General features: G+C 49.2%; 1 protein-coding gene across 1 annotated transcript in view; it reads left to right on the top strand.

Annotated features, from left to right (window-relative positions):
- Positions 1-24,705, top strand: part of LOC144101668 (rab11 family-interacting protein 4A-like) — a gene marked incomplete in the record, with an annotated part of 177,424 nt that overhangs the window by 90,295 nt on the left and 62,424 nt on the right. The window contains 1 exon segment of the mRNA XM_077634804.1: positions 7,321-7,358. Coding sequence (XP_077490930.1) covers positions 7,321-7,358 — 38 coding nt within the window.

The raw sequence follows: 24,705 nt of genomic DNA, 5'->3' as shown, positions 1-24,705 counted from the left end.
CGGCTTATCGATGGATCACCGCATTCTAAACAAGGACGCCACCTTCACTTAAAACGGAGCTTATGTAAACTACGAAAGGCAAGAAAACTAAAAAAATGAAATGCTGTTGCCGCCATGACTGGCCGATCTGGCAAGTGAACTACGGTGACGTCAGCAGAAGGTTCTGACGTCACCGGTTTGAATTGGATGACAAAAATTAAAAAAAATTGCTGGTTGTTACCGCCCCTAATGGCCGATTTTGCAAGTGAACTATATGGTGACGTCAGCATAAGGTTTTGACGTCACCGGTTTGAATTGAGTGACAAAAATAAAAAAAAATGACCGGTTGTTACCGCCCCAGTGGCCAATCTTGCAAGTGAACTATACGGTGACGTCAGCATAAGGTTTTGACGTCACCGGTTTGAATTGAGTAACAAAAATTAAAAAATGACCAGTTGTTACCGCCCCCAATGACCGATCTTGCAAGTGAACTATATGGTGACGTCAGCATAAGGTTTTGACGTCACCGGTTTGAATTGAATGTCGTTAAGAAAGTCCTTCAATTTTAAGCACGATATTCTCGGTAAAAAAAAAAGCGCCTCCTGGGGTCGGAAAAAAACATGAATATAGTCAGAAAGATGGTTTAAGGGGGTTTAACGTCCCAAAGCGACTCAGGCTATGTGGGATGCCTTGGTGAAGGTCTCCGGAAATTTCGACTACCCGGGGTTCTTTAACGTGCTCTCATACTGCACAGTACACGGGCCTCTAGAATTTCGCCTCCATCGAAATTCGACCGCCGCGGCTGGGATCGAACCCGCGTATTTCGGGCCAGCAGCCGAGCGCCATAACCACTGAGCCACTGCGGCGGCCCAATAGTCAGAAAGAGCCGTAAGATTGGTTACTACTGAGAACGGAAATTGGGCGGAGTTTTCCTCGGTGTTTCTTTAACGTTCTGAAAACTTTCACCTTCTTCACAGCGGTGCGATGTCAGTGCACGTTAACGATCCCCAGGTGGTCGAAATTATTCCGGAGCCCTCCACTGCGGCACCTCTTCTTCCTTTCTTCTTTCACTCCCTCCTTTATCCCTTCCCTTACGGCGTGGCTCAGCTCTGACTTGGCGACGCAGCGAAGGCTGATATCCCAAGCAAGAGCAACTGCGGTGGACATTGGGGTCCTGAAATAAGGACTCCAACCAAAATCTGTATTTTCGCCTCTCTATCCTACCTTTTTGGAATAAATGTTTTCTACTACTACTACTACTACTACTACTACTACTACTACTACTACTACTACTACTACTACTACTACTACTACTACTACTACTACTACTACTACAGGTGTCCAACGATATATGAGACAGATACTGCGCCATTTCCTTTCCCCCAAAACCATTTATTATATATTTACAGGTAAACACATTTTTAACCCCGTTTGGCCCATGATAGACTTATGATAGTCGCTTATGCATCATTCATAACCTACCTGGTTGCGCAACCACGATCATCAGTTCACCTTTGTTACGCGCCCTCGCACTTTGCGCGGGTTTCTGCGTAAAGCATTTTCCTTTCCTTTTTATTTACTTGTGATTCATCCGGGCGATGCTCTCGGCGTTTCTGGGGCGCGAGTGTTTCGACCTCGTGGGTTTCACTTTCTTGGCGGCCCCCGGTACGAGGTGTGCGTAAACATCGCGTGGTCCCGTGTTGCGCTCTCCAGCCGATTCCGTTTCTCAACTGCGGTACGGGGACTCCTGCCTACGGAACGCCCCCGCGCGGACGTAGGGAGGCTGCGTTGGGCGACGACGCGTCGGTGGTATTCCGCCGAGCCGGCCCAGTTCTTTAGTCTTCGATCAAAAGCGACCGCGTATTGTGGCGTAGGATGTGCAAGGACTGCGGCATGTCGCCCCCCCCCCCCCCACCCCCCCGCTTCCATAACTAACACCGATTCATTTTCAAAATTTTCTACCGAACTTGAAGCCGCGTTTAAAGCCAGAGTAGTGGTTAGAAAAAGTTTTCTCCCCGCCGCGGTGTCTCAGTGGTTAGGGCGCTCGACTACTGATCCAGAGTTCCCGGGTTCGAACCCGACCGCGGCGGCTGCGTTTTTATGGAGGAAAAACGCTAAGGCGCCCGTGTGCTGTGCGATGTCAGTGCACGTTAAAAAGATCCCCAGGTGGTCGAAATTATTCCGGAGCCCTCCACTACGGACCTATTTGTTCCTCTCTTCTTTCACTCCCTCCTTTATCCCTTCCCTTACGGCGTGGTTCAGGTGTCCAACGATATATGAGACAGATACTGCGCCATTTCCTTTCCCCAAAAAACCAATTATTATTATTATTATTTTTTGTCTATTTTGAGGAGTTACACGATGTGTTGTGCCCATGTTAATGTTTGTTTTCGAACGAGCATGTTTTTTCTTTCAGTTACTTGTGCAAATCTGTCAACTTCTTATGAGTTTTTTTCTGTGCTATGAATTGTCTAGTTTATAATTGTCTTTTGCACAGCCGCTTTTAGAAATGTTATCCTTTGCTATGACACATGTAATGCCCACCTGCTAAGGTTTCCACTAGAGACTGGCAGTATTCCAAATAAAATAAAATAAAAACATCTCTCTATAGGAGAGAGTGAGGGTAGAACGAGACGCGAAGATCATGCTTTCTTTTTATTATTCGTAAGTATCGGCCAACGAGTACTTTTAATTTAAAACCTTCCTGTCATCGCGCTCAGTCAGTGTACACCTAAGCCACGTGACCTCACCTCGGGCGGAGAACAGTAAAATTTTGATGTTGAAAATTTCAAAATGTCGCATTTTGCCCGGATCCGTGGTGCAAAATGACAATGAACGGAGAAAAATGAGACGCCCCCTTTCAAAACTAATGCTTTGCAGTGTTTTCGCATGAAGTTGAATCCGGCAAATACATATATATATATATATGTATGTATATGTATATATATATATATATATATATATATATATATATATATATATATATATATATATATTATATATATATATATATATATATATATATATATATATAAAAATATACGGCGCCGCGATGGCTGAGTGGTTATGGCGCTCGGCTGCTGGCCCGAAAGACGCGGGTTCGATCCCGGCCGCGGCGGACGAATTTCGATGGAGGCGAAATTCTAGACGCCCGTGTGCTGTGCGATGTCAGTGCACGTTAAAGAACCCCAGGTGGTCGAAATTTCGGGAGCCCTTCACTACGGCCGTCTCTCATGGCCTGAGTCGCTTTGGGACGTTAAACCCATATAAACAAACCAATATATACATGACGCAGACATAAAGGCAAATTAATGCCTGGCTCAGTGTCGGCCCCCCTTCCCCCTCCCCAAACATGTCACTCAACAACAGTTACAGTCGCATCGTTCAACAAACTTCCGATCAGTAATCACCACATAAAAGGAACACATTAAGACAACATAGCGTACAGAACTAAGTCATATTGCGAGGGAAACAAACAGCCAAAATAAGCAACATGTACCAATATACAGAGGCAATAAACAAGCAGGAACAGTAAAACGCATTCAGAACAAAACCATCTGGTGTCCACTTAGAACCCGGAAAAAATGATGGAAATAGACAAAATTTTGTGATCACAAGATATGTGTTAATGCTTTTTCTTAAATGTTTGAGCTGAGAAACTGTCAGTAATGATATTCATAACCATGGCGGGCTTATTCAAGAAGTCAGGAATCTGATACTTTGTACTAATCCCGTCTGTTATAAATGGTATGCCGGAGATTATACGTGTGTTCTTTGTGAAAATATTTCTCTAAGAAGGATGATGCATTCTGTTTGATTTGAGTGTATATATGACTACTGCTAGTTTTTTACCTACGATGTTTGCGATAGTCAGGATTCGGTGTTTTTGGAATAACGGGACAGAGCGAGCCCACGTACGCTTTCGCGGCCATTGGCCTTTTTTCACAATATTTGCGCAATAGCTATAGTCCTCCTGTTTATGACATAAAACAAGTTTTAGCCGTTTAGAAACATAGATCTACATTTAATCCGTATCCGTTGTTATTAGCAATGAGTGCCGGTACAGATAGAGTGCGCAAAAAAAACGTAGTGAATTAAACAATACTTTTGTAGCGACCCGCGCGGCCGGCAGTGGCGAAAGGCCGAGGAGGACAGTGTCGCTACACTTTTGATCGACTTAACCTGAACTTGCTTCCGTGCAGTGTCTAGGGAAAACTACTGCACAAAAAAAAAGAGGGCTGCCGCTGCAGCGTTTCAATACAGTGTTAATTTCTCGGTACGTTCTTAGCGGTTTTTAGCTCGAGTGGATAGTTATCTAGTACCGTCGCCCTAAATATTAAAAAAATGAAAAAAATGTGGCATATTTTTTCTTAGTATACCTTCCTATTTAAAGGCACATGCGTATTTTGTGGAGTGTGCCAAATTTCTTCCAGCTGTACCTAGTAGTTCTTTAATTTTCTCCCGGCCGCGGCGGTCGAATTTCGATGGAGGCAAAATTCTAGACGCCCGTGTGCTGTGCGATGTCAGTGCACGTTAAAGAACCCCAGGTGGTCGAAATTTACGGAGACCTCCACTAAGGCGTCTCTCATAGCCTCAGTTGCTTTGGGACGTTAAACTCCCCAAAACCAAAAACCTAATCTTAATTTTCGTTGTTGGAAGTTAACCGACATCGCGAAAACGCAACCAACGGAGGTCTGGCGCAGTGAGCGGCCGGGCGCACAACGCAGTCCAGCGAGAAATATGCCGGCGCCCAGGGAGCCGTTATTTCCCATTTTTCCGAAACCTTACTGACGGTGTGAATTGGACTTGAGTACCCTTTCCGTAAACCAGTTTTCTTCCATCGGTGTCCGGATGCCTGTGTTTGTGACGCTTTTAATCACTCCTGCTTCCTCGCACTGCCGTATCAGAACAAACCTACGGGTATTTCTGCATTTCACGCTCTGGATAACGATAGCTCAGGACAAGGGAAGAAAACAGATTGGAACAGCTATTTTGATGGCAGTGGTTTCAGTGCGCTGGCTCTAATACCCCCAATGTCAGCTTTCGTCAAAGTTTGTTTGAAACCTCTGGCAGCTGGCCCACCTACGACGGTGGGTAACCTGCCAGCAGGCTTTATGGCAATTTATGCAAAATACTTTGTGGTCAAAACACTCCGTGGCCGCGAGTGGGTTTTGAAACCGCTTCGGCGCGAACAGATCAGCTTCGCAGGCCACTGCACCACTACGTAATCGCCGCAGCCAAACATCCCGAGTGTTTAAATGTTGTTGTCCTCGTGACATGGCACGTACCCACGACGGGGGATAGGCCAGTGTTCAGTAAGGAGGGCCAAGAGAAGAGGGTAAACTGGGGTGAAGCTAATGGTCGTGCTTTCGGTGATAATTAAGTCGAATATTAATTAAATAAAAAAGAAAAAACGGGAGACAAGATCAATTAGCAGTCTCTGACTCTGAGGTTTGGATGTCGTCTTCATCAACTTCCATCCGTGGGCAATGGACCCCGAACACACCGCTGTCGCTTTACACTCTTGAACCGAGCCCCGAATCGAAACCGAAGTGAAAACCGAAGTGCGAGCGCACCTGCTATGCATTTGGCCTAACCACGCTAAATCGCCCGTAATTTTTTTCTTACCTGAAGAAGCTCCTTTTGCAATAAACGGTGATATTCGGCCTGGTTCAGCCTCGGGGGTAGATTACACGCATGCGTGTGGCACTTCTGCCGTGCTCCGTCTACAGTGCAAGCGTTGCCTCTAGAGCCCAGCAGCTATAGAGACGTTTGGACATTGAACATGGACATTGAACATGGACATTGAACATGGACATTGAACATGGACATTGGGCATGGACATTGGGCATGGACATTGGGCATGCACATTGGGCATGCACATTGGGCATGCACATTGGGCATGCACATTGGGCATGGACGTTGGGCGTACACATTGGGCATGGACATTGGGCGTACACATTGGGCGTACACATTGGGCGTACACATTGGGCGTACACATTGGGCGTAAACATTGGGCGTAAACATTGGGCGTAAACATTGGGCATAAACATTGGGCATAAACATTGGGCATAAACATTGGGCATAAACATTGGGCATAAACATTGGGCATAAACATTGGGCATAAACATTGGGCATAAACATTGGGCATAAACATTGGGCATGGGCATAAACATTGGGCATGGGCATTGGACATGGGCATTGGTGCTGCTGGAGACGGCGCTCAAGTGATCCCGCAACCCATGCAAGGTGCCTGCCTTGTACCGCTCACGTTCGCTATCATATTGGGCATGGGCGGAGATAGACACTCGAGTCATTTCATCGTCGTGCATTTCATCCCTAATCCGCGTCTCGACGCGTAACACCGGGAACAGCGTTCGCTGATGATAGCCACGTGTTGATACTTGGACTCTTTATGGCGGTCGTTGGGCGTCGCCGCACCTCCGCTTATCGCCTCCCCCTCCCCCTCCCCCCTCCCTCACCCCTCCCCTTCTCAAGAAGACATTCAGTGGTGCTCGAGTGTCGAGCTGTTTGTACTGCTTTCCGGTTGCGGAGAGCTTCCTTTCTTGCTTGAAGTGATTGCGTCAGCGTGAGGTACAGTGGGAAGCCACTTTATGTGCACGGAAATAGCCTAGTGGAAGTGGCTGCGATATGCTGCCATTGCGCAGCATGCCGTTGACGTGATGCTTGGGTGTGTTTTCGGGTGCTTTATACACTGATAAGGCTTTTGGCGCGGCAGAATAGGAGTGCCGAACGTCTGAGTCCGGCTGACCGCGAGATGAAGCAGCTCTGCTCGCGCTTGGGGAACCTCTCGGCAGATGGCGCTGCAGTTTCGAGGCCTCCAAGACGACGAAGATGTAAAGTCTTTCGTTAACGCAAAATAGAAATTTGAGTAATATGAAATTGCGGGCTGAGGGGGAAACGGTACTCTCAGTCGCTGTGGCAGAAAGTGCCGCAGTATACCTGCCCGTAAATGAAGAGGATGCCACCGGAGTTCTTCCCACACCGGCGTAAACACGCGATTATTTTCTTTTGATGAGCGACCGAAACTTACGCGCAAACGTAAAATTATTTGCGCTTTATATTATAAACTGCTCCAGGGCCAGCCTTGTCACTGCTACTGTCGTGCTGCTAGGATGTCTGTGCCGAGGCCTATGGGCCGCTCTAAAGAATGTTCGCGCTGTTAAACCCCACACCTACGGGACGCTCTTAGGCTGTTCATTGACTTGCTAATGCGAGCTAAGAGGGTCCGTTACAGCAATGTAGTTTCTTTGAGGTCGCGAATCAACATTAAATGTGCGTGTTTCTCTCTCTCTCTCTCATCGCATGTGCAGAGGTGGGACGGTATCTCCCGGACCAACGGCTTCTACTGCTCAGACGTGGAGTAATGCATGCTCTCTCTTCCCGTGCCTGTGCTGTTTCACTAGACAGTTTTAGCTGTGCGTACGCAAGGGAGTTTGCGGGGACGGTAGTGCGCATGCGCAGAACGCAAGCCCTGCGTCTTGCGTACGTACGCTAACCAGCGGATTTGCGTTCCGGCGCTTGCGTGGTTAACGTTGACAAGATGGCGGCGCCGTCCTCGCCCGCTTCGGAATAAATACATGTCGCCCGCTGGATTCTCCGGCGCAATAGCTCGCTCAAATGGTAGCGGTTCGCTTTTATTTCGCCTACTCTTGCCCACACGTAGCGGTATAAGCGATAACTGGCCCCTGCTTTTCAGATAATTTGGCGATTTTCAAGCTCCTAGGCCTAACTAAATGCAGTGTGTTTTCCCGACAGCTGCGAAGCAGTTTTCTAGCTTTTATTCAGTTCGTAAATTTTCTTCGGTTTTGCATAGTTTTTCTTCTTGGAACAAAAATAAAGGCTCGCAATGCACTCACCCTAGTTATCAGTAATCACGGATGAAATGTACAACCGAGCGTTGATGTGCTTTGACGTCTTGTCACTAGATGGCGCTATTTAGCGTGCGCCTGATGGACGCTGACTGGTGGTAGCGACTCGCTGTGCGCATCAATGCACGTTCCTCGAGTCGATTGTTGGTCTGCCGGTCAATCGTAGGGCGGGCTGTATATGTCCTGAGCGATGTGGAAGCTTTGCTATACTCTGTAGGGTGTTCTCGGGCGCACTGTTAGCCTTTGGCCGTGACGACATGCCATCCAGTGTGAACAATTAATGGACCGTTCCTTTTAATGGCCACAGTTGATAGTCGATCGGGGCGGGAACAAACTCCGCCGGCACCGCTTTTAACGCCTCAGCGTTATATAAGCAGCCCGTGTCTCAGATAATCCGGCGTCGCCGTCGGCGTCCGTGAGCGAGAAATCCACGAAAGTCTGAAGAGATGTAACCTGGGAGGTGAATGAGCCACCTAGGTCACGTGACCGTGCGGTGTCATCGCAACCTGTCCCCCTTGGCAGGTGGAAGTTAATGATTGGCCCATTGGTGGCAGCACCTGCCACTGCAGCGCAGTGGCTTATGGGTTAACCGCCGCACCACTGCGACAGGAATGGCATGAGGATTCCCAGGGATCTTTGATTGTAAAGCAGAGAATGACCAATTCCTGCCATATATATGGGAATTAACCCATTACGCTATCGCGTCATTCCCTTAAGGCGGAGCTTAAATTCCCCTGCAATTTTTTCAGCCTCTCGCTGTTTTCGCGAGGCTCGCACCAACAGACCTCTCCAACGAGCGCTTCCTTCCTGGCGTCGCCATGTTTCTCGCTGGACTGTTGCGCGAAACCGGCGCCAGCATGCGCGGCGGTAGCGGTAGTGGAACCGGGTTCCCATCAGTTCAGAGGTGGCGTTTTTGGCATGCGCGTATGCACGATCGGAAGGTATAAGGGAGTTTTAGCACAGGCGGACAGCCGGTACTACCTGTTGTAGCGCCGCAGCGGTGGCCGAGTGGTTATGGCGCTCGGCTGCTGGCCCGAAACACGCGGGTTCGATCCCGGCCGCGGCGGTCGAATTCGATGGAGACGAAATTCTAGAGGCCCGTGTGCTGTGCGATGTCAGTGCACGTAAAGATCCCCAGGTGGTCGAAATTTCCGGAGCCCTTCACTACGGCGTGCCTCATAGCCTGAGTCGCTTTGGGACATTAAACCCCCATATACCATAAACCGTACTACCAGGTTAGGTAACTGATGGTGCAAAAAGCGCGTAAATACGACGACAGGACGAAGAACCACTCAAGGACGAGCGCTCTCGACTTGAAATTTATTCCTGAAAGCGCAGCTGTGAATAGAAAACCATGAAAAGACTGAACAAATAAAACAGAACTGTAAAGCGGTAATCGTCACAAAAATTCGCCAACCAACAAAAGTAAAAACAAAAGTGGCTGTGGCTCAACTCATTTGAGCCAGGATATATAGAGCGACATCTCTTTAAGCATCGTTAGACACCGGACTTAGCTTTGGTTCATCTTTATTAGATCCCAGTACAGTCGCTGACTGCGGGACCTCCTTCTGTATGCATTTATCCGGGCTGTATTTCCTTCTTGTATAAATAAACATGATTCTGATTCTGAAGACTTCAGCGAGAGCAAATCACATGGTGCGTCACGTGCCACAAGTGCAAGAGAGCGTCCAGAGCGGCGGTCGGCGCAGCCGCGGACGTGACTGCCAAGCGCAAGAGCGAATCACGTGACACCTCACATGCCACAACCGGCGAGGAGGTGTGGCCGATAGCAGCAGCCAGCGCAACCTGCCACGCGCGATTTTGCACATGCGGCGCACCTCCCGTTAGAGGTCAAATCTAAGAGCCAGTTGACTAATGCGGCGAGTTGGGCGTGTTGGTACATGGTTTTCTGGAAAAGCAGCGCAGTTGACCTTCAGGCTCAGCATGGGAGGAGTAGAGCGTTTCGCTCTAAAATTTATTCCCCAAAGTATGCAGGTATTATTAGACAACAACCATCAAAGAACTGAACAAAGCGGCACCGCAGCGGTGGCCAAGTGGTTGAGCATCCGCCTCGCATGCGGGAGGTGCGGGGCTCGATACCCAGTGCCGCCGGGTACCCACCGGTTATACAATGGGCACAAGCTTTCCCCTGGTCTGGTGATCGACTTATTTTGGGGTGAAATATGCTTGGGAAATGGGTCTTTGACTCCACCCTGAGAAGCCGAAAATACCTTGTGCCATGGCTCTCTTTGGCCATAGATGCCCTTGCGCCATAAGAATCGATAATCATCATGAGAACTGAACAAAGAAAAAGAACTGTAAAGCAGCAATCATCACCAGAAGAATTCGCCAACCATGTAGAAGCAAAAAAGGAACATCAGCGGCACAGCTCAGTTATTTCCCTGATAACGCAATGCAGGCGCTAAAAACTAGGATTCTCTATCAGTCAAAGCCACCGAATGCTGACACATTTTTACTGGATTATATGCGCATGTAGAAGGCATCCATCAGTTCACGGACTGATTGCCTTCAGCGCCTGAAAAGAATCGCCACTTTTGCAAACAAAGGTGTGCATATTTCTCTTAATCTTTGCGTCGTACTGATCTCGCACGTGCGGCGATGCCTCGTCAGATTATGAAGTGAGCGGTAACGTGCTAACGCGTCGCCCTTGCTACCGTTGCCTTCCTTGTCTAGCCCGGTCCGCAGCACGGCCGTTGTTATCGATGTTAGCTTATCTACCGCACCGATGGGTGTTAAAACTTCCCGTAGTCTTCCTGGTGTACGGGACCCCGTAATGCTCTCAGAGCTTTCGAGTAGCAGCTCTACTTTTACACTGTGGCTGTGCAGAAAGTAAACAAAAGTAATAAACGTCTCAGTCTTCGCCGCTGTGTACAACGGGATTTAGCTTTGATAAGTGGGGTGGGGGCCATTCCTATTGTCGGCTTCAACTTTGCGCGGTTTCGCGTTTTTTTTTATTTCTTCGGATGTTCATCTAGTGAAAGTTAGTGATTTGCTAAGCAAACAAATAAAAAAAGAGTTGACGGAGAGGATCAGCCGCCGTGGTGGCTGAGTGGTTACGGCGCTCGGCTGCTGGCCCGAAAGACGCGGCTTCGATCCCGGCCGCGGCGGTCGAATTTCGATGGAGGCAAAATGCGAGAGGCCCGTGTACTGTGCGATGTCAGTGCACGTTACCAGGCGGTGGAAATTTCCAGAGCCCTTCACTACGGCGTCTTTCATAGCCTGAGTCGCTTTGGGATGTTAAACCCCCATAAACCATATATATAAAACCAGTTGACGGAGAGGGTAGGAGGTTCAGGCACGAAATCGGCCTCCGAGTTAACGCACTGTCGATTACTCTGAGTGTTGCTAACCGTTCACCTGCGCAAACCCGACTTTGCAGGCTGTTATTTATATGCGACCTTCGTTAGCTGAATGTGACCTCTCTGTAGGAAATACTGCGGCATTTGGCTAGTCTGGTGTTTCACCGCTCGCCGTCGATGTATGGAGCGAAGTAGGGAAGTGGGCTATGACAAACACGTTCGTCCAATGCCATCAGCGAATGAGATGCATGAAGTGTCCCTGTTTCTTTAAGGCGGTAGCATTTGTAGCCGCATGGGTCCAAAATGCGTCAACGGTCTAAAAAATTCGCCCATTGGCGGAATGGAAGTGACGTCGCCATCGTTTCCGGGAAATGTATACCAACATCCGCTAACGCTTTCGCATTGCAGTCTCATAACAATCTGGTGTTCCTCAGAATTTCTTTTTTTCATGCATCTCGTCCCGTGTGTAGGTGCCGGCCTGTGTGCGCTAGTTTTACCGAACACTTGATTGTCTCGCAATTGCAGTGAACAATGGGCGTCATTGTCGATTCCCTCCGTCTTACATCTAAGGTGGGGCTCAGATTGGAGTATCCGTCATCATGCTGACTACGCCCACTGCAGGGCAAAGGCCTCTCCCGCGTCTCTCCAATTACCCCTTTCCTTTGCCAGCTGCGGCCACCGTATTACTGCAAACTTACCCCTGTCACACTGCATTCCTCGAAGGCCTTTCCAGCAAAGGAGCTTTTTTTTGCACCGTGCAGCGACGCAGCTGCACGGTACAGCCCAGAGGTGAAACAGTCGTTCAGGCTTAGCACACGCTGGTGGGCTCGAGGCGGCTGAAGTGAGTGCTTTAAAATTAAAGTGGGGTATTCTGTTCATTCGTTGAGCTCAGACAAGTTTTTAAAAATTCTGATTGCTTCCTTAAATGTTTATGGTTTATGGGGGTTAACTTCCCAAAGCAACTCCGGCTATGAGGGACGCCGTAGTGAAGGGCTCCGGAAATTTCGACCACCTGGGGTTCTTTAGCGTGCACTAACATCGCACAGTACACGGGCCTCTAGCATTTCGCCTCCATCGAAATTCGACCGTCGCAGTCGTGATCGAACCCGCGTCTTTCGGATCAGCAGCCGAGTGCCTTAACTACTGAGCCACCGCGGCGGCTGGCTTCCTTAAAAGTACTGCAACAGCTACTGTCATCAGCAGCAGCAGGCTTTGTGTATTGCCTTGGCGACCAGGGGCACCCGGTGTTGCTGCAACACTTTCACTGTCTTTAAATCTGGACATAAAATAAAAACACCCGTACAAAAAGCAAAGCCAGATACACCTTTCGTATTTATTCGTTGGCTGTATCTATTTTTTATTGCTTTTACTTTTCGACGTTGGATGGCATTGCGATCGGAGGTTCCCGAAGGTCGCGCCTTTGGACTCCAAGGGTCTCTGACGAGCGCCTTCGCCTCCAAGGCCCCTAGCGGCAGAAGCGCAACATTTGTGCCGTGTAGCTGCACTCCTTACGCCTTCGGATATAAGGACCTGATTGTCAAAGCCCTTTGCGGTGCCCGTGTGTCAAGGATATTAATCTCATCCGCCCACCTAACCTTCTGCCTCCCCCTGCTACGCTTGCCTTGTCTTGGAATCCACTCCGTTACCCTTAAGGACCAGTGGTTATCTTCCCTTCGCATTACATGCCCTGCCCAAGCCCAATCCTCCTCTTGATTTCGACTAGGACGTCATTAACCCGCGTTTTTTCTCTCAACCACTCTGGCCGCTCCCGGTCTCTTAACGTTACACCTATCATTTTTCTCTTCATGGCTCGCTGCGGTGACACCCTTTTCGTTAGCCTCCACGTTTCTGCCCCGTAGGTGAGTACGGGTAAGATACAGCTGCTGTACACTTTTATCTTGAGGGATATTGGTTAACTGCCATTCATGGTCTGAGAGAACCTGCCTTATGCGCTCCACCCCATTCTTATTCTTATACTTATTTTCCTCTCATGATCCGGATCAGCGGTCATATACCTGGCCTAAGTAGACGCATTCCCTTACCACTTCCAGAATTGGTACGCGTTTTTTTCCTAGCGGAGAATATTGCACGATTCGCGCTCCATTTGTGCCGAATGGTCCATTATGTCTTGCTTTAAATTTTGTAATTTAAGTGCCGCGGTGTAATTAGGGCTTCCAGGCGAGTTCTCTGTTGGGTGCACCGTTGGAGATACTGCGGAGGGAAGTTGTTCGGAACGGGACCAGTCGAATTTTTTTCACAGATGATTACATTTTGGTGTAGTGGACTGGTATTTTTTTATTTATTTCCATTACCCCGCAGGGCCAGTGACGTTATAGAGGGGGAGTGGCGAATATACAAAAACGGAGAGAAAAAATACGGTTGATTACACGAATGTTAAATAGCATATGATTATACAATGTTAGCTAGTGCTACGCGGAACTGCTCCTGATTTATAATGCCAGCAACTTCAGCAGGAAGGTGGTTCCTGTCACGTGAGGTTTGCGGCAGGAATGACGGTGAGAAGCATTTCGTGTTGCAAGACACAATTCCGACTTTGTGATTATGATCAATGCGGCGGGGTGCAGATATTGGCGGGCGGATGAGGTGATCGTGCACGTAGAGCGGGATGATGGTACAGCTTGTGGAACAGGGCGATACGAAACACTTTTCTACGCGATGTCAGCGATGGGAGGCAGAGATTAGACTTCATAGCAGCTATACTCGCCGTGAGGTTGCAGTTAGCAAAGATAAAACGTAATTATTGTGCACCATCCCGAGATCATTAAGTTGTCATGAGTAGGGCCCCATACCGATGTTGCATACTCGAGTTTAGATTGTATCATTCTTTTATAACGCAATAGTTTCAAATCAGGAACATTTAAACAGTTGCAACGTAAGTAGTCTATCATGCGATTAGCATTTCTAATTATGTTCTCGGTATGAATAGACCTGTTAAGGTTAGAAGTATTTATGACGAGATTGATTCCAAAGAAATGCTATCGATGCACTAGTGAGGTCGGGTGAAAGTTTTTCTAGATACACACATGACTTTGTATTTGTTGGTATTTAGCTGCATTAACCGTTCCTCGGACTAGTTTCTTATTGTGGTGAGGTCTGACTGAAGTAATGTAATTTCGTTAGCGTTGGCTATTTCTCTAAAAATAACCCAATCATCAGTGAATAGGTGAGTATGAGTGAATTATATTCAGAAGTGTATATAATAACAGTATATGAATAGAGGTATATGTAGAAGTAGTGGAAGACTACGAGATGAAAGCCCCCAATGGGTCAACCTTGCTGACTTAACTCTTTTAATGCCTTAACTCTGAAAGAATAAAATAAACACTATATACACCTCGATATCATGCCAGTTATAATGTACCCACATTCAAAACCCAGTATCAAAATATTGATAGCGCTGGTAAAATTTGAGAAATCAGTGCATCCCCAGTCAGCAGCAACTGGCACTCATAACGTGCACATCTTGCCATGTTGAGACGGCAGTATTTATAAATAGATTAACAGCACAGACTCATTTTGTGCAGAGGAAATCGGATTAACTTTTTTTCCCGGAACTCGGCTCAAACTCGTGACGCCAAGAAGACTCCGTGATCAAGGCTTTAAAGTGAATGGCGTTGTAGTATGGCCTCAATGAACCGCGCGCAGCAAACTGTTTCAGCGTCACCGCAGTTTGGTTGCGATAACTGCCGATGGATGGCGACACGTGCGTTTCTTTTTTTGTGCGTTTTCTGGCTTACGTCGCCTCATTTCAGTGAAAAACCGCTTCGTAGCATTTAAAACACTGTAATCTGTTTCTTGGAGCGGAAAAAAATGTTTGTTTCAGTTCCCACTGCCGTTTCTCAGCGCCACGGTTTATCGTGATAGCGTGACGGGAAAAATGCAGGAAATCCGGACACGGCACTCGGCGGCAGGGCGTGATTTGTAGCTTTGCGTTGTCGTGTGCGCGATCTTGCATCGACCCATGTGTTTTGCGGAACCACAGAGGTGACGCCTCGTACAGATGTGTAATCACGGGTGGCCACTGTCAGTGGCGGACGATTGCGGCGGCTGATGATACGCGTGGCGCGGTATGCTTTCGTAGACAGGTGACCGGACAGGTGTAGGACCACCACTGTCAACGGATGCAGCAAGAACTGTTATTGGTGCGGCCAGGGCTGCGTCCTTGACAACTTTCCCGGCGTTGAGAGGGCTTTCTCCTTGAGGGCAGGGCATACGTTGGAAGTCGCAGGACTGACCGGGAAATGGAGCGCGTTTCGGCTTTTAAACTTTTTCACTCTTTCGGAAAAACAAGTATACGAGTGGTTTCTCGGGTTTATACGTGAACGTGCCTGCGGCATTTGGGGGCGTATGTATTCAGTACCCTGTAATATTTGCTAGTAAGGGTGTGAGACCAGTTTATACCCCTGTCACACGGACTCCTCGAATGCATTTCAGCAAAGACGCCTCTTTTCATCAAAGGAACAAAAACCTCAAAGGAGCATCGATGCGGCTGCACGGTGCAGCCCAAAATGCGAAGCAGTCGTTGAGCTTTACCACCCGTCGTTGTGCCTGAGGTGACTGAAATGAAAAGTTATGTATTTCTTGAGTTTTTAAATTTACGTCACCTAACTTCTCCCATAAAAGAACTACCGACAGCTCCTCTTGTCACCAGCAGCAGATTTTGTTTATTGCCTTGGCCACGATGGCCACTCAGTGTGTCTGCAACATTTTTAGTTTCTTGATATCTGAACATCAAATATAAACACCTATCGAAAAAGCAGAAACAAGACAAACCTTTGTATTTGCCAGATGCCTTCAACCATATCAGCTTCGTTTTTTTTTTCTTCTGTGCTTTAAGTTTTCTACGCTGGATGGCGCTGCGATTACAGGTCCTATAGAGTCACTACTGATGCATGAACAATAAGGTACTATGAAAGGCCGCTCCTTTGTGCCGTAAAGGCCCCGGGCGGACGCCTTCGGCTCCAAGTCGCGCACTGACAAACCCGGAATAAGTATGCGCCTTTGAATGTAAAGGCCTGATTCTCAAAGGGCTTTGTGATGCCCGTGTAACAGGAGTGCTAATCGCCAAAGCGTGCTCCGTAGTATGGTGGCTGCGACGTGGAACACGAAAATTGCCAGCATGCCTAATTGCTTCGCAGCGTAGGCATGAAGCCGTGAACTGAACGGTTTGCTTTATAGTTCATGACGCGATCTGCACAATACATCCGTCATTGCCTGGTTGGCCCCGCCGCGGTGGCTCAGTGGTTAGGGCGCTCGACTACTGATCCGGAGTTCCCGGGTTCGAACCCGACCGCGGCGGCTGCGTTTTTATGGAGGAAAAACGCTAAGGCGCCCGTGTGCTGTGCGATGTCAGTGCACGTTAAAGATCCCCAGGTGGTCGAAATTATTCCGGAGCCCTCCACTACGGCACCTCTCTCTTCCTTTCTTCTTTCACTCCCTACTTTACCCTTCCCTTACGGCGCGGTTCAGGTGTCCAACGATATGAGACAGATACTGCGCCATTTCCTTCCCCCCCCCCCCCCCCCCCCCAAAACCAATTATTATTATTGCCTGGTTGTGCTCCTAGGCAGTGAGGAAATCGACGTTTTTCGTGATTTCGGCGTTCCCGAAAACGTTTGCGGGCACCTGTACCTATGTACACGTCCACGAGGAGCGAAGACGTATTAGCGCAGGCGTGTATTCGATTAACCGGACGCCCGCTACACTTTCGCAGTGGCATGGGATCACGTTAGCGCATCTTCCTTGTCTAGTGGAGCTATCTTATCGCAGCCTCCCCAGCTCGATCCGTGACGAGACATTCGGGAGCGCTGCCTCGGCGCCACTTCCGAGTTTTCACCCTGGGACCACATGCACACCGCTGTCGTGCGGCCGGCCGTCTTGCGTGATGCCGTGCTGCTCGTGCCCCGCTTGACTCAAATGAATGAGCGCGCGTCAACCTCCTCTCTTTGCCTGTGTGTCCCAATGGGCGGTTGTCGTCGACGACTTCGGGGAGAGAGGGTGCGGTGGCCCCAGGGTTGTTGAACCCCGCTGCGCGCGTGCAGCAGCTGCTGCTCCGAGGGCTACTTCGTACTCCACGACGTCTCCTGCTCCCCCCTCCGAGACATACCGCGAAGACTGCTCCTCCTCCTCTCCCCCATCTTCTCCCTGATTGACTCCCTCCTCGCCCTCACCCCGTTCGATTGTGCCGCTCGAAGTCCCCGCCGGGCGATGGCGTGGGAGAGAGCGGTGCCATTGTTTCCGATCGAAGTTGAGCTCCTTACCCTCTCCCTCTTTCCCTGTCTGTTATCTCCTCCTCCTCTCCGCGGCAGCAGCAGCAGCGCGGTGTCCCGTCAGCTGTGACGGCCGGCGCGCCTTCGGACGGCCGTGTCGGACAGCGTCCCAGGCCGCGATTGGGTTCCGGAAGCGAAACTTGCGTCACTGTGAACTGCGAGATGTCGGTAAACACGGACGGGTGAGACTGAGGCCGCCACTGTTTCGTAACTTTCCTCCTCCCTTCCATCCACACCCCACTTCTCGCCACCTTCTCCAGAGGCTTACTGATGTCAAGCCGGCCCCGAATAACCTCACGCCTTATGCGCAAAGCTTATTGGAAGATGCATGCAAATATTTGCTGTCTGTGATGCAGGCGTTGCAGCTAATAACCGCACGTAGAGTGGGTATTTTCAATTACGTAAAAGAGAACGCACTTTCGCCTCGCCAGTTTTACGTCGAAAGGAAACGAACTTCGAGTCGAGTATTGGCGGGTTTCATTAAGTACCCCCCCCCCCCCCCCCCCCTTCACGGAGCCCGTTTTCTCATTGCCTCGCTTCTGTCTCCTTTAGACTGTGGGAGGAGAAACCCTTTTTTTCTTTAACCAACGCCTTCATTAACTTCCCGCAACCCCGCGCATAAATTATGTGCTTGCCTATGCATTCGCACATTCCACCTGTCGTCGTTGATGAATAGCCTTGCCCAGTAAGGGTTTTTTTTTACTTGTTATGAAAATCGTGACGCGAAGCAATGGTCGAAACTTTGCACAGTCGTCATTCTGCGTGACCGTCTCTCAGGAACCGCCCAATTATATCTTCCTTGTCTTAGGCGAGAATTTATTGCCGGGATGTTGGTAGTTTTGCCTGTCTCTGGAACTGGTGTAGCTTAAGGTTGACCGTGGCAGAAGTTAACCGAGCGTCTTTTGTTGAGCGTAGGGTCGCCGGTTAGAAAAAAAAAAATCCAGTGACACTTAATTCCATCGTGTGTTGGCGATCATTAGCAGCTGTTGATACTTTTGCCGGAAATGACGTCACTTCTTTCCAGCCATTTGGCGAATTTTATGGGCGACAGAAGAGTTCTGGCCCCGTGGGGCTTGCAATCTAAAGAAATTGTGAGGCAGTCATTAAAGATCCTGCGAGTTAGTTTTCGGATGGCTGAAAAACCCGCATCACAATGGTGCTACTTATGAGCCAGGCGGTCAAGGGCCACCACAGACAGAACTGATGGCGTAAGTTCAACTGAATATTGCGGCTTGCTCGGCCGATTTGTCCACATTAGGCCATTACGCACGCTCGTGTCTTATTTCTTGTACAATATTTGTGCAGAATAAAAATCATAGACGTCATCGGTGAGTTAACATCAAAAACATGGTGAGCTAACACGAATAAAAAACGCGGCGATGCCACAGACGGACATCACTACACAATTAGCGTTAGGGTTGTTAGCTGTCTGCTTGTTTGCATGTCTTTTCTGTGTCTCTATTTAAAATAGTTAATTTAGCCCGGCGCCTAACACACCTCAGCATCCTCTGCGTTGTCTCTAGCTCATTGTGGAGAGATGTAACGAAACTCTTGACGTTTAGCTTCTAGTCGGCCGTCTCGTAAGGCGCAAAAAAAAAAAAAAGGTGGAAGCAATCAGGCACGTCGTCCGACCGCCGTGATTCTTGTTTTTTTTTCCATCCTTCTCTCTATTCTCGACAGTCCGCAATCTCGAAGGACCTTCCTGTCGTTCCGGGAAAGAAAACTGAAATTCGTATACGTGGGTGGAGAAGTCGTTGAATATTTAGAGAGGGGGTGCACCGGTTGGTTATCGATCGGATCTGGTTCGACTTTTTCTTTTCCCCGGTGTGTACGTCCTGTTCACCGGTACAGATCTCACCAGCACGTCTTATGTGCTCTTTTGATTTTCCTGACTCCACCCCCGACGCGCCGTGCGAACTCGGCTTTCGCATGCGAGGAAACCGAACCTCGCTTTGTGAGCATTTTTTTTTTCTTCGATGCAGCCAGCGAAACGTTTAAAATCAATTTTTGACGAAGTGTTTTTTCTGCTGCAGTCGGCACATAAATTTGCTAAGTGGCGAAAGAATTCCTCCCGTTTAACTTTATTTAGACAGACGACGCCCGAAGAGAGGAAATTTCCCTGTGGGACGGGATTTAGGTGTAACCTATAGAGCGATGCATTCCTTATGAGAGGTGCCTGTGATTGTTTCTGCGTTTAGCGCCAAGGCCTAGCGACCCCTTCCTTGCGGCGCAGTTCTGGTGTCCGCCGAGATATGTGAGACAGTTACTGCGTCATTTCCGTTCCGCAAAAATCAGTTTTCATTTTTCGTTTTTTTTTTGCGTTGTTCGACCCTCAGTTCGATTTTCATCTGACGTGTCGTCGACCCGTATTGCCAACCATTCAGTACCGGTGGCGTATATGGCTTGTCCTACTTTGTTCCGGTGCTTTAAATGTGTTTACGTAAGAGACGAGAATCGCTAATGGCTAAAAATGAGTTCATTCAGATGAGGTAACCCAATCAGGTCGAAGCAAGCGGACCTGTCCTTACATGTGACGTTTTTATCACCCGATCTTCCATTTTGTTGTTTTCCATTGCACGTTCGATGCAAACTGATAAGTGTTTGTTTAGGAAGGTTTGTGCATCGACGCAGACGGTTTCGTCTTTCGCGCGGCGCGTCGTCTGCGCGCGCCGCAGACGACGGCTTCTCCGGGCGTGACGTACGCCTGCCATGTGACCTACCTGGCCGCTTTATTTTTTTTTTTTCGCTCGACAGTAGCGCCACGCCGCGTGGTCGGCGCGTACCTGCTGCTCTCGCTCGCTCATGCAGACTCGGCGGCTCGCGTGTTGTGCTGCCGTTACCGCGTGCCCAAGTTTGTGGGTTCCGTGTGCTTGTGTCGCCGACTGCGTCGGAGTTGGCGGCGGCTGACCAACGCGTCGACCAAACCAGCGTTTGTGTTGTGCGTTTCCCTTGGTGATTGTTTGCACGGATTGAAAGGAGACAGCATGCCAGGGCCGTTGCACTGACTTCGCCGTCGTTCATCGAAGCACACAGACCGAGGCGGTGGCAACTCTTCGGCGAACGGCGGGAGTACGAAGTTGCACTCGTTGATGAAGGAGAAATCTTCCAAGGTAAACGACAAGTGTGCACCCCCTTTTTTTTCTGCGTCCATTTCCGGCTGTGGCCCGGCGCTGCCAGTTCTAGCTTCGACGCGTGTAGGCGCTCCGGTTCGCGGAATTTGTTAGGCCGAGCGGAGTATTGTGCGTTATGCGAATGACGTCGCCGACAGCTTCTTGCGATGGGGGAGGGGTATTCGCTCGAGAACTCGCCTGCGCAGCTGTCTGTGGCGTTCTACAGCGGTCGCTTTGTAAGCGCGGTGCCTGCTCAGATGCATTCCAAGCAGCTCGAAGAGCCTAGTTGGGCGCCTGTTTAGTTGTCATTAAGTAGCGGTGATGATTCATTGTTAATACTTTTTGTTATGACTCACAATCGTGATTCATCGCAGAACCAAACACATAGGACCAGTCCGGTCATGGGACCAGGATTCGCGTTATCGTGAAGAACGCTACGTTGTGGCATTTTATGTCGCGATGAACTTGTGGCGATAATACTCTGCTGGGCATTATCTAGCGTGCTTCCTGTTCTGTGATATATGCCAATAAGCTCCTTCCATTGTGATTCGGTAGCAGTGGCGTAAAACCTCTGGCCTATGATAAGAAATAATCGGCGCTCCCCGATGTGTCAGGCGTCGCAATCTTCCCTTTGTCCGTTTGCATTGTTCCCTGAGCTAGCTGTGACGTGTTCCGGTTGACCCAATTAACGAAGCTGGTTAATGAAGCGCGATCGGCGGCTCGGAAATAGATACGCTATACTGCCTTGGCACAGCGGGTGAACTGTGACGAATTCCTGTCCCCTGTTCCGATAGTTGGCTGAGCAGGTTGGTCGTCGGGAGTTTTCACGAAGACTGCTGCGAAGTGTGTCTGGGGAAAACCAGCGTTCGTTGAGAGGTGTTCTTTCTTCCTGTTTGCAAATACAATCCTGATGCCTTCGTCAGCTCGGCTGCCTCCATCGCAGGACAGATGTCTAGCTACAAATTGATATCCAATTAGCACTCACCTGCTTCAACTGAGGCAGTCTTGCGCTTACAAATTTCCAGCCCCCCCCCCACTAGTACTTTTCGCGGCACAGTACTTCGTTGTACATCTAATCCGATTCGTTATTACAAAGGACATCTGTTATCTATTTCCGCATCAGATTATCTGTTCATTTGTTTATTTACTTACATTGCCTTGGGGCCTTGGCTACGCCAGTATGGAGGTTACGTGTTATGAAGCCTACCAAATGTATGAGAATCATAAGTCGGTAACAGTCACTGCGTTCCACTGAATCCTAAACTTTTTTGCAGCGTTTCGACTAATTCAATTGACAGACTTCAACTCTAGTGTGAAACTTTATGCTATCGTCCCAATTAACTTTTTTTGTCATAATTTTGCGCGCATTGTATTGTGCGCGTTTTTTAATGTTATCAATGTCACTCGTAGTCCTCTAATTCCCATCACTTGACAGAAATGTGTCGTTCGGAGATCATCCCATGTCAATTTCTAGCGCTCAGTGGCCTCAAATGCCCTCGCGCCATTAAATCATCAGTAATCACAAAAGATAAATTTTAGACAAGATGCATGTCATACAATGCTAACAAACACAGGGTGTGTTGAATATCGAGACAAAAGGGCGCCAAAATACTTCAGAAAGATTGAAAAAAGAGAGCAATGTCCAAGTTCATTCAGTAATCTTTAAAATGCCCACCGTTGTTCACCAGCGTTTTCATGGAATCATTAGTGCTTCGACATGGCATTGACACCTAAGGCAATTTCAACGTTTCATGTGTCGAGGTAAATGGGATCATGTCCTCTTGTCACTAGCCATAGATATCATTTAGCCGCTGCGGTGGCTGAGTGGTTATGGCGCCTCGGCAGCTTACCCGGAAGACGCAGCTTCGATCCTGGCTGTGGCGGTTGAATTTCGACGAAGGCGAAGTTCTACAGGCTCGTGCACTGTGCCATGTCGGTGCACGTTAAAGAACCCCACGTGGTTAAAATTTCCGGAGCACGTCACTACGGCGTCTCTCATAGCTTGAGTCGCTTTCGGACGTTAAAGCCCCCATGAACCAAACCACTGATATCATTAACTGGCGCTTATTCCCTAACCCACTCCGCTGTCTACCCCTCTCTTGACGCTATGGTGCAGCCCTGTCATTTTCCTCACCACGCACGTTCTAGTAGTGTTCTAGTGTTTGTGACCTGCTGGTATAGCGGCTTCGCCGTTCAGTTTTTTTTTTTTTCAATTCCCATTTCTTAGTTACCGTAATGTACGGTTCGTCCAACGTTTCGGTGACCGTCCATTACCGCACGTCTTGCGCCGTCATTCCCAGCCGAGAAACGCAACTCCTATGGCCATGTCTCTCCGGGCCTGACCCATCTCTGGTCACCCGTGAGGTTTAGCAAGCGGCTCCCAACGACATTGCGAGGCTGGCCACTTCGCTAACCATCAAGGCCCCCGTGTGCGTATGTGGAAACCAGTTGCGAAGGTTCTTTAGAGCCCCCCCTCCCCCCCCCACCCCCTTCCCCTCCTGACTCGCCGGCGGTGACTTGCGCGAGCTGTGCTGTTGTCCCTGTTGTGCAGCTTTCGCGCTCTGCTTGTTCCGGTCGCCGGCGTCCCGCACCAGGTACCGCGCGATGCGGCTCGTCTGCTGTGCATCCAAATGGCGTGGAAACGGCTTACGCCGGTGCATATTTCGAGCTTTCGCGGAAATATGCGTGGTCTTGTCACTATATCGTCATTTCCGCAAATTTCTGTAGTCGTTATCAATTTGCTGACGATCTTCGGCCCTAAGATGTCCTTGCGCCGCTGAACACCATCAGTCATCTCGGGCTGCTTTCTCTGGGAGTGAACGCGTGGTGCAGTTGTCACTTTTTCCTTTTGTGCATATTCTGATTACTGCCTCGGGGCATAAATTGAATGCATTATTTGAGTGGAGTTAGCTTTGTCGGACTCCAGAAAGGTCCGAGGATAGGGTCTTTGTCCCGCTTCGCAACATGGTGTGTGTCGTTGTCACCTTTTCGCCGCAGGACGATGGAGAAGTTACCCATCTTCGAGGCAGTGTTTTTAAAGTTGCTGAATGTAGCCTGTGCCCGGCTGATGGGTTTGCGGTCGTTCAGAGCATCGCGAATGTGGGCGGAGACCTGTGCCGTACGCGAGATTCGGGTGCTCTACGAAGGTCTTTTGACGTGTTTTGCAGCGGTTTAATGAGTCCGACGCGCAGGAAAGGTGTTCGATCTTCATGACAGATTGGCCCTACGAGCCTGGCTTTAGAGAGAGGGAGATATAAATTTAATGAAAGGAAAGGTGAGACGTGCGCCGGCGGTAAGCAGGGGGAGGAGATTGGCAGGGGGAGGAGATATTGTGAGGTTTTAACAGGTCCGGTCATTTCATGTAGTGATGTGCGTAGTAACGGTCGTCTTGCAGACTGGCATGGAATTCATTGTTTGTGAAGGCCGTTGTGTTGAGAGCATTGGCTGCGATCTCTGCAGGCGCAAATGATTCAGCTTGCTTTGCCGATCCGGATCATTTCGTGCGATTGAACAGCTTGAGGTTCTTAGCTGCTGGCGCGATTAGCTTTGCAAATGTTCTGACGTCAATATCTCCACCGTAACGATGCCTAGACGTTAATTAAAATCGGCAATTTTCAGCATAGATCTGCGACCTGGCACATCTGTACTTGAGCATGCAAACAGCCTCCGCGTATGTACGTGGGCGGTTGTCCCACTTAGGCAAGGTGAACTCATCAGCATTGCGCAGGTTCGAACTGGCGTTGGAATCGGATGACCACAAAGTACCCTGTCGTTGTTTCTCCAAAGTAGTCGTAGCACCCACTCTTCGGTGTTGGAACTTTGGAAATGTGAGCGTTATTGGAAGACAGCATGACTGTTCGCTCCCGCCGGTGACGAAATGACAGTGACCGCGGCTCCATCCTCACCCGTGCCATGGGAGCACCACTGGGAGTAGCGCAGACACCTGCTGCCATGGAAAGCATTGAGATCTCTACAAGGCCGATGGCGACTCCGTCTTCCTCGAAGAAAGCTGTCGCCGTAATAGCTGGCCCGGTTTCCGCGTTCTGGGCCTCGTGCATCGCCCCAGTGGAAAGTCTCGTCAATCGTCGTCAACCACGTCCGGGAAAAAAGACCG

Source organism: Amblyomma americanum, chromosome 8 (assembly GCF_052857255.1).
Source record: "Amblyomma americanum isolate KBUSLIRL-KWMA chromosome 8, ASM5285725v1, whole genome shotgun sequence".
Classification (NCBI taxonomy): domain Eukaryota; kingdom Metazoa; phylum Arthropoda; class Arachnida; order Ixodida; family Ixodidae; genus Amblyomma; species Amblyomma americanum.
Note: the sequence above shows the minus strand (reverse complement) of the source record. Positions and strands in the feature narration are given on the sequence as shown.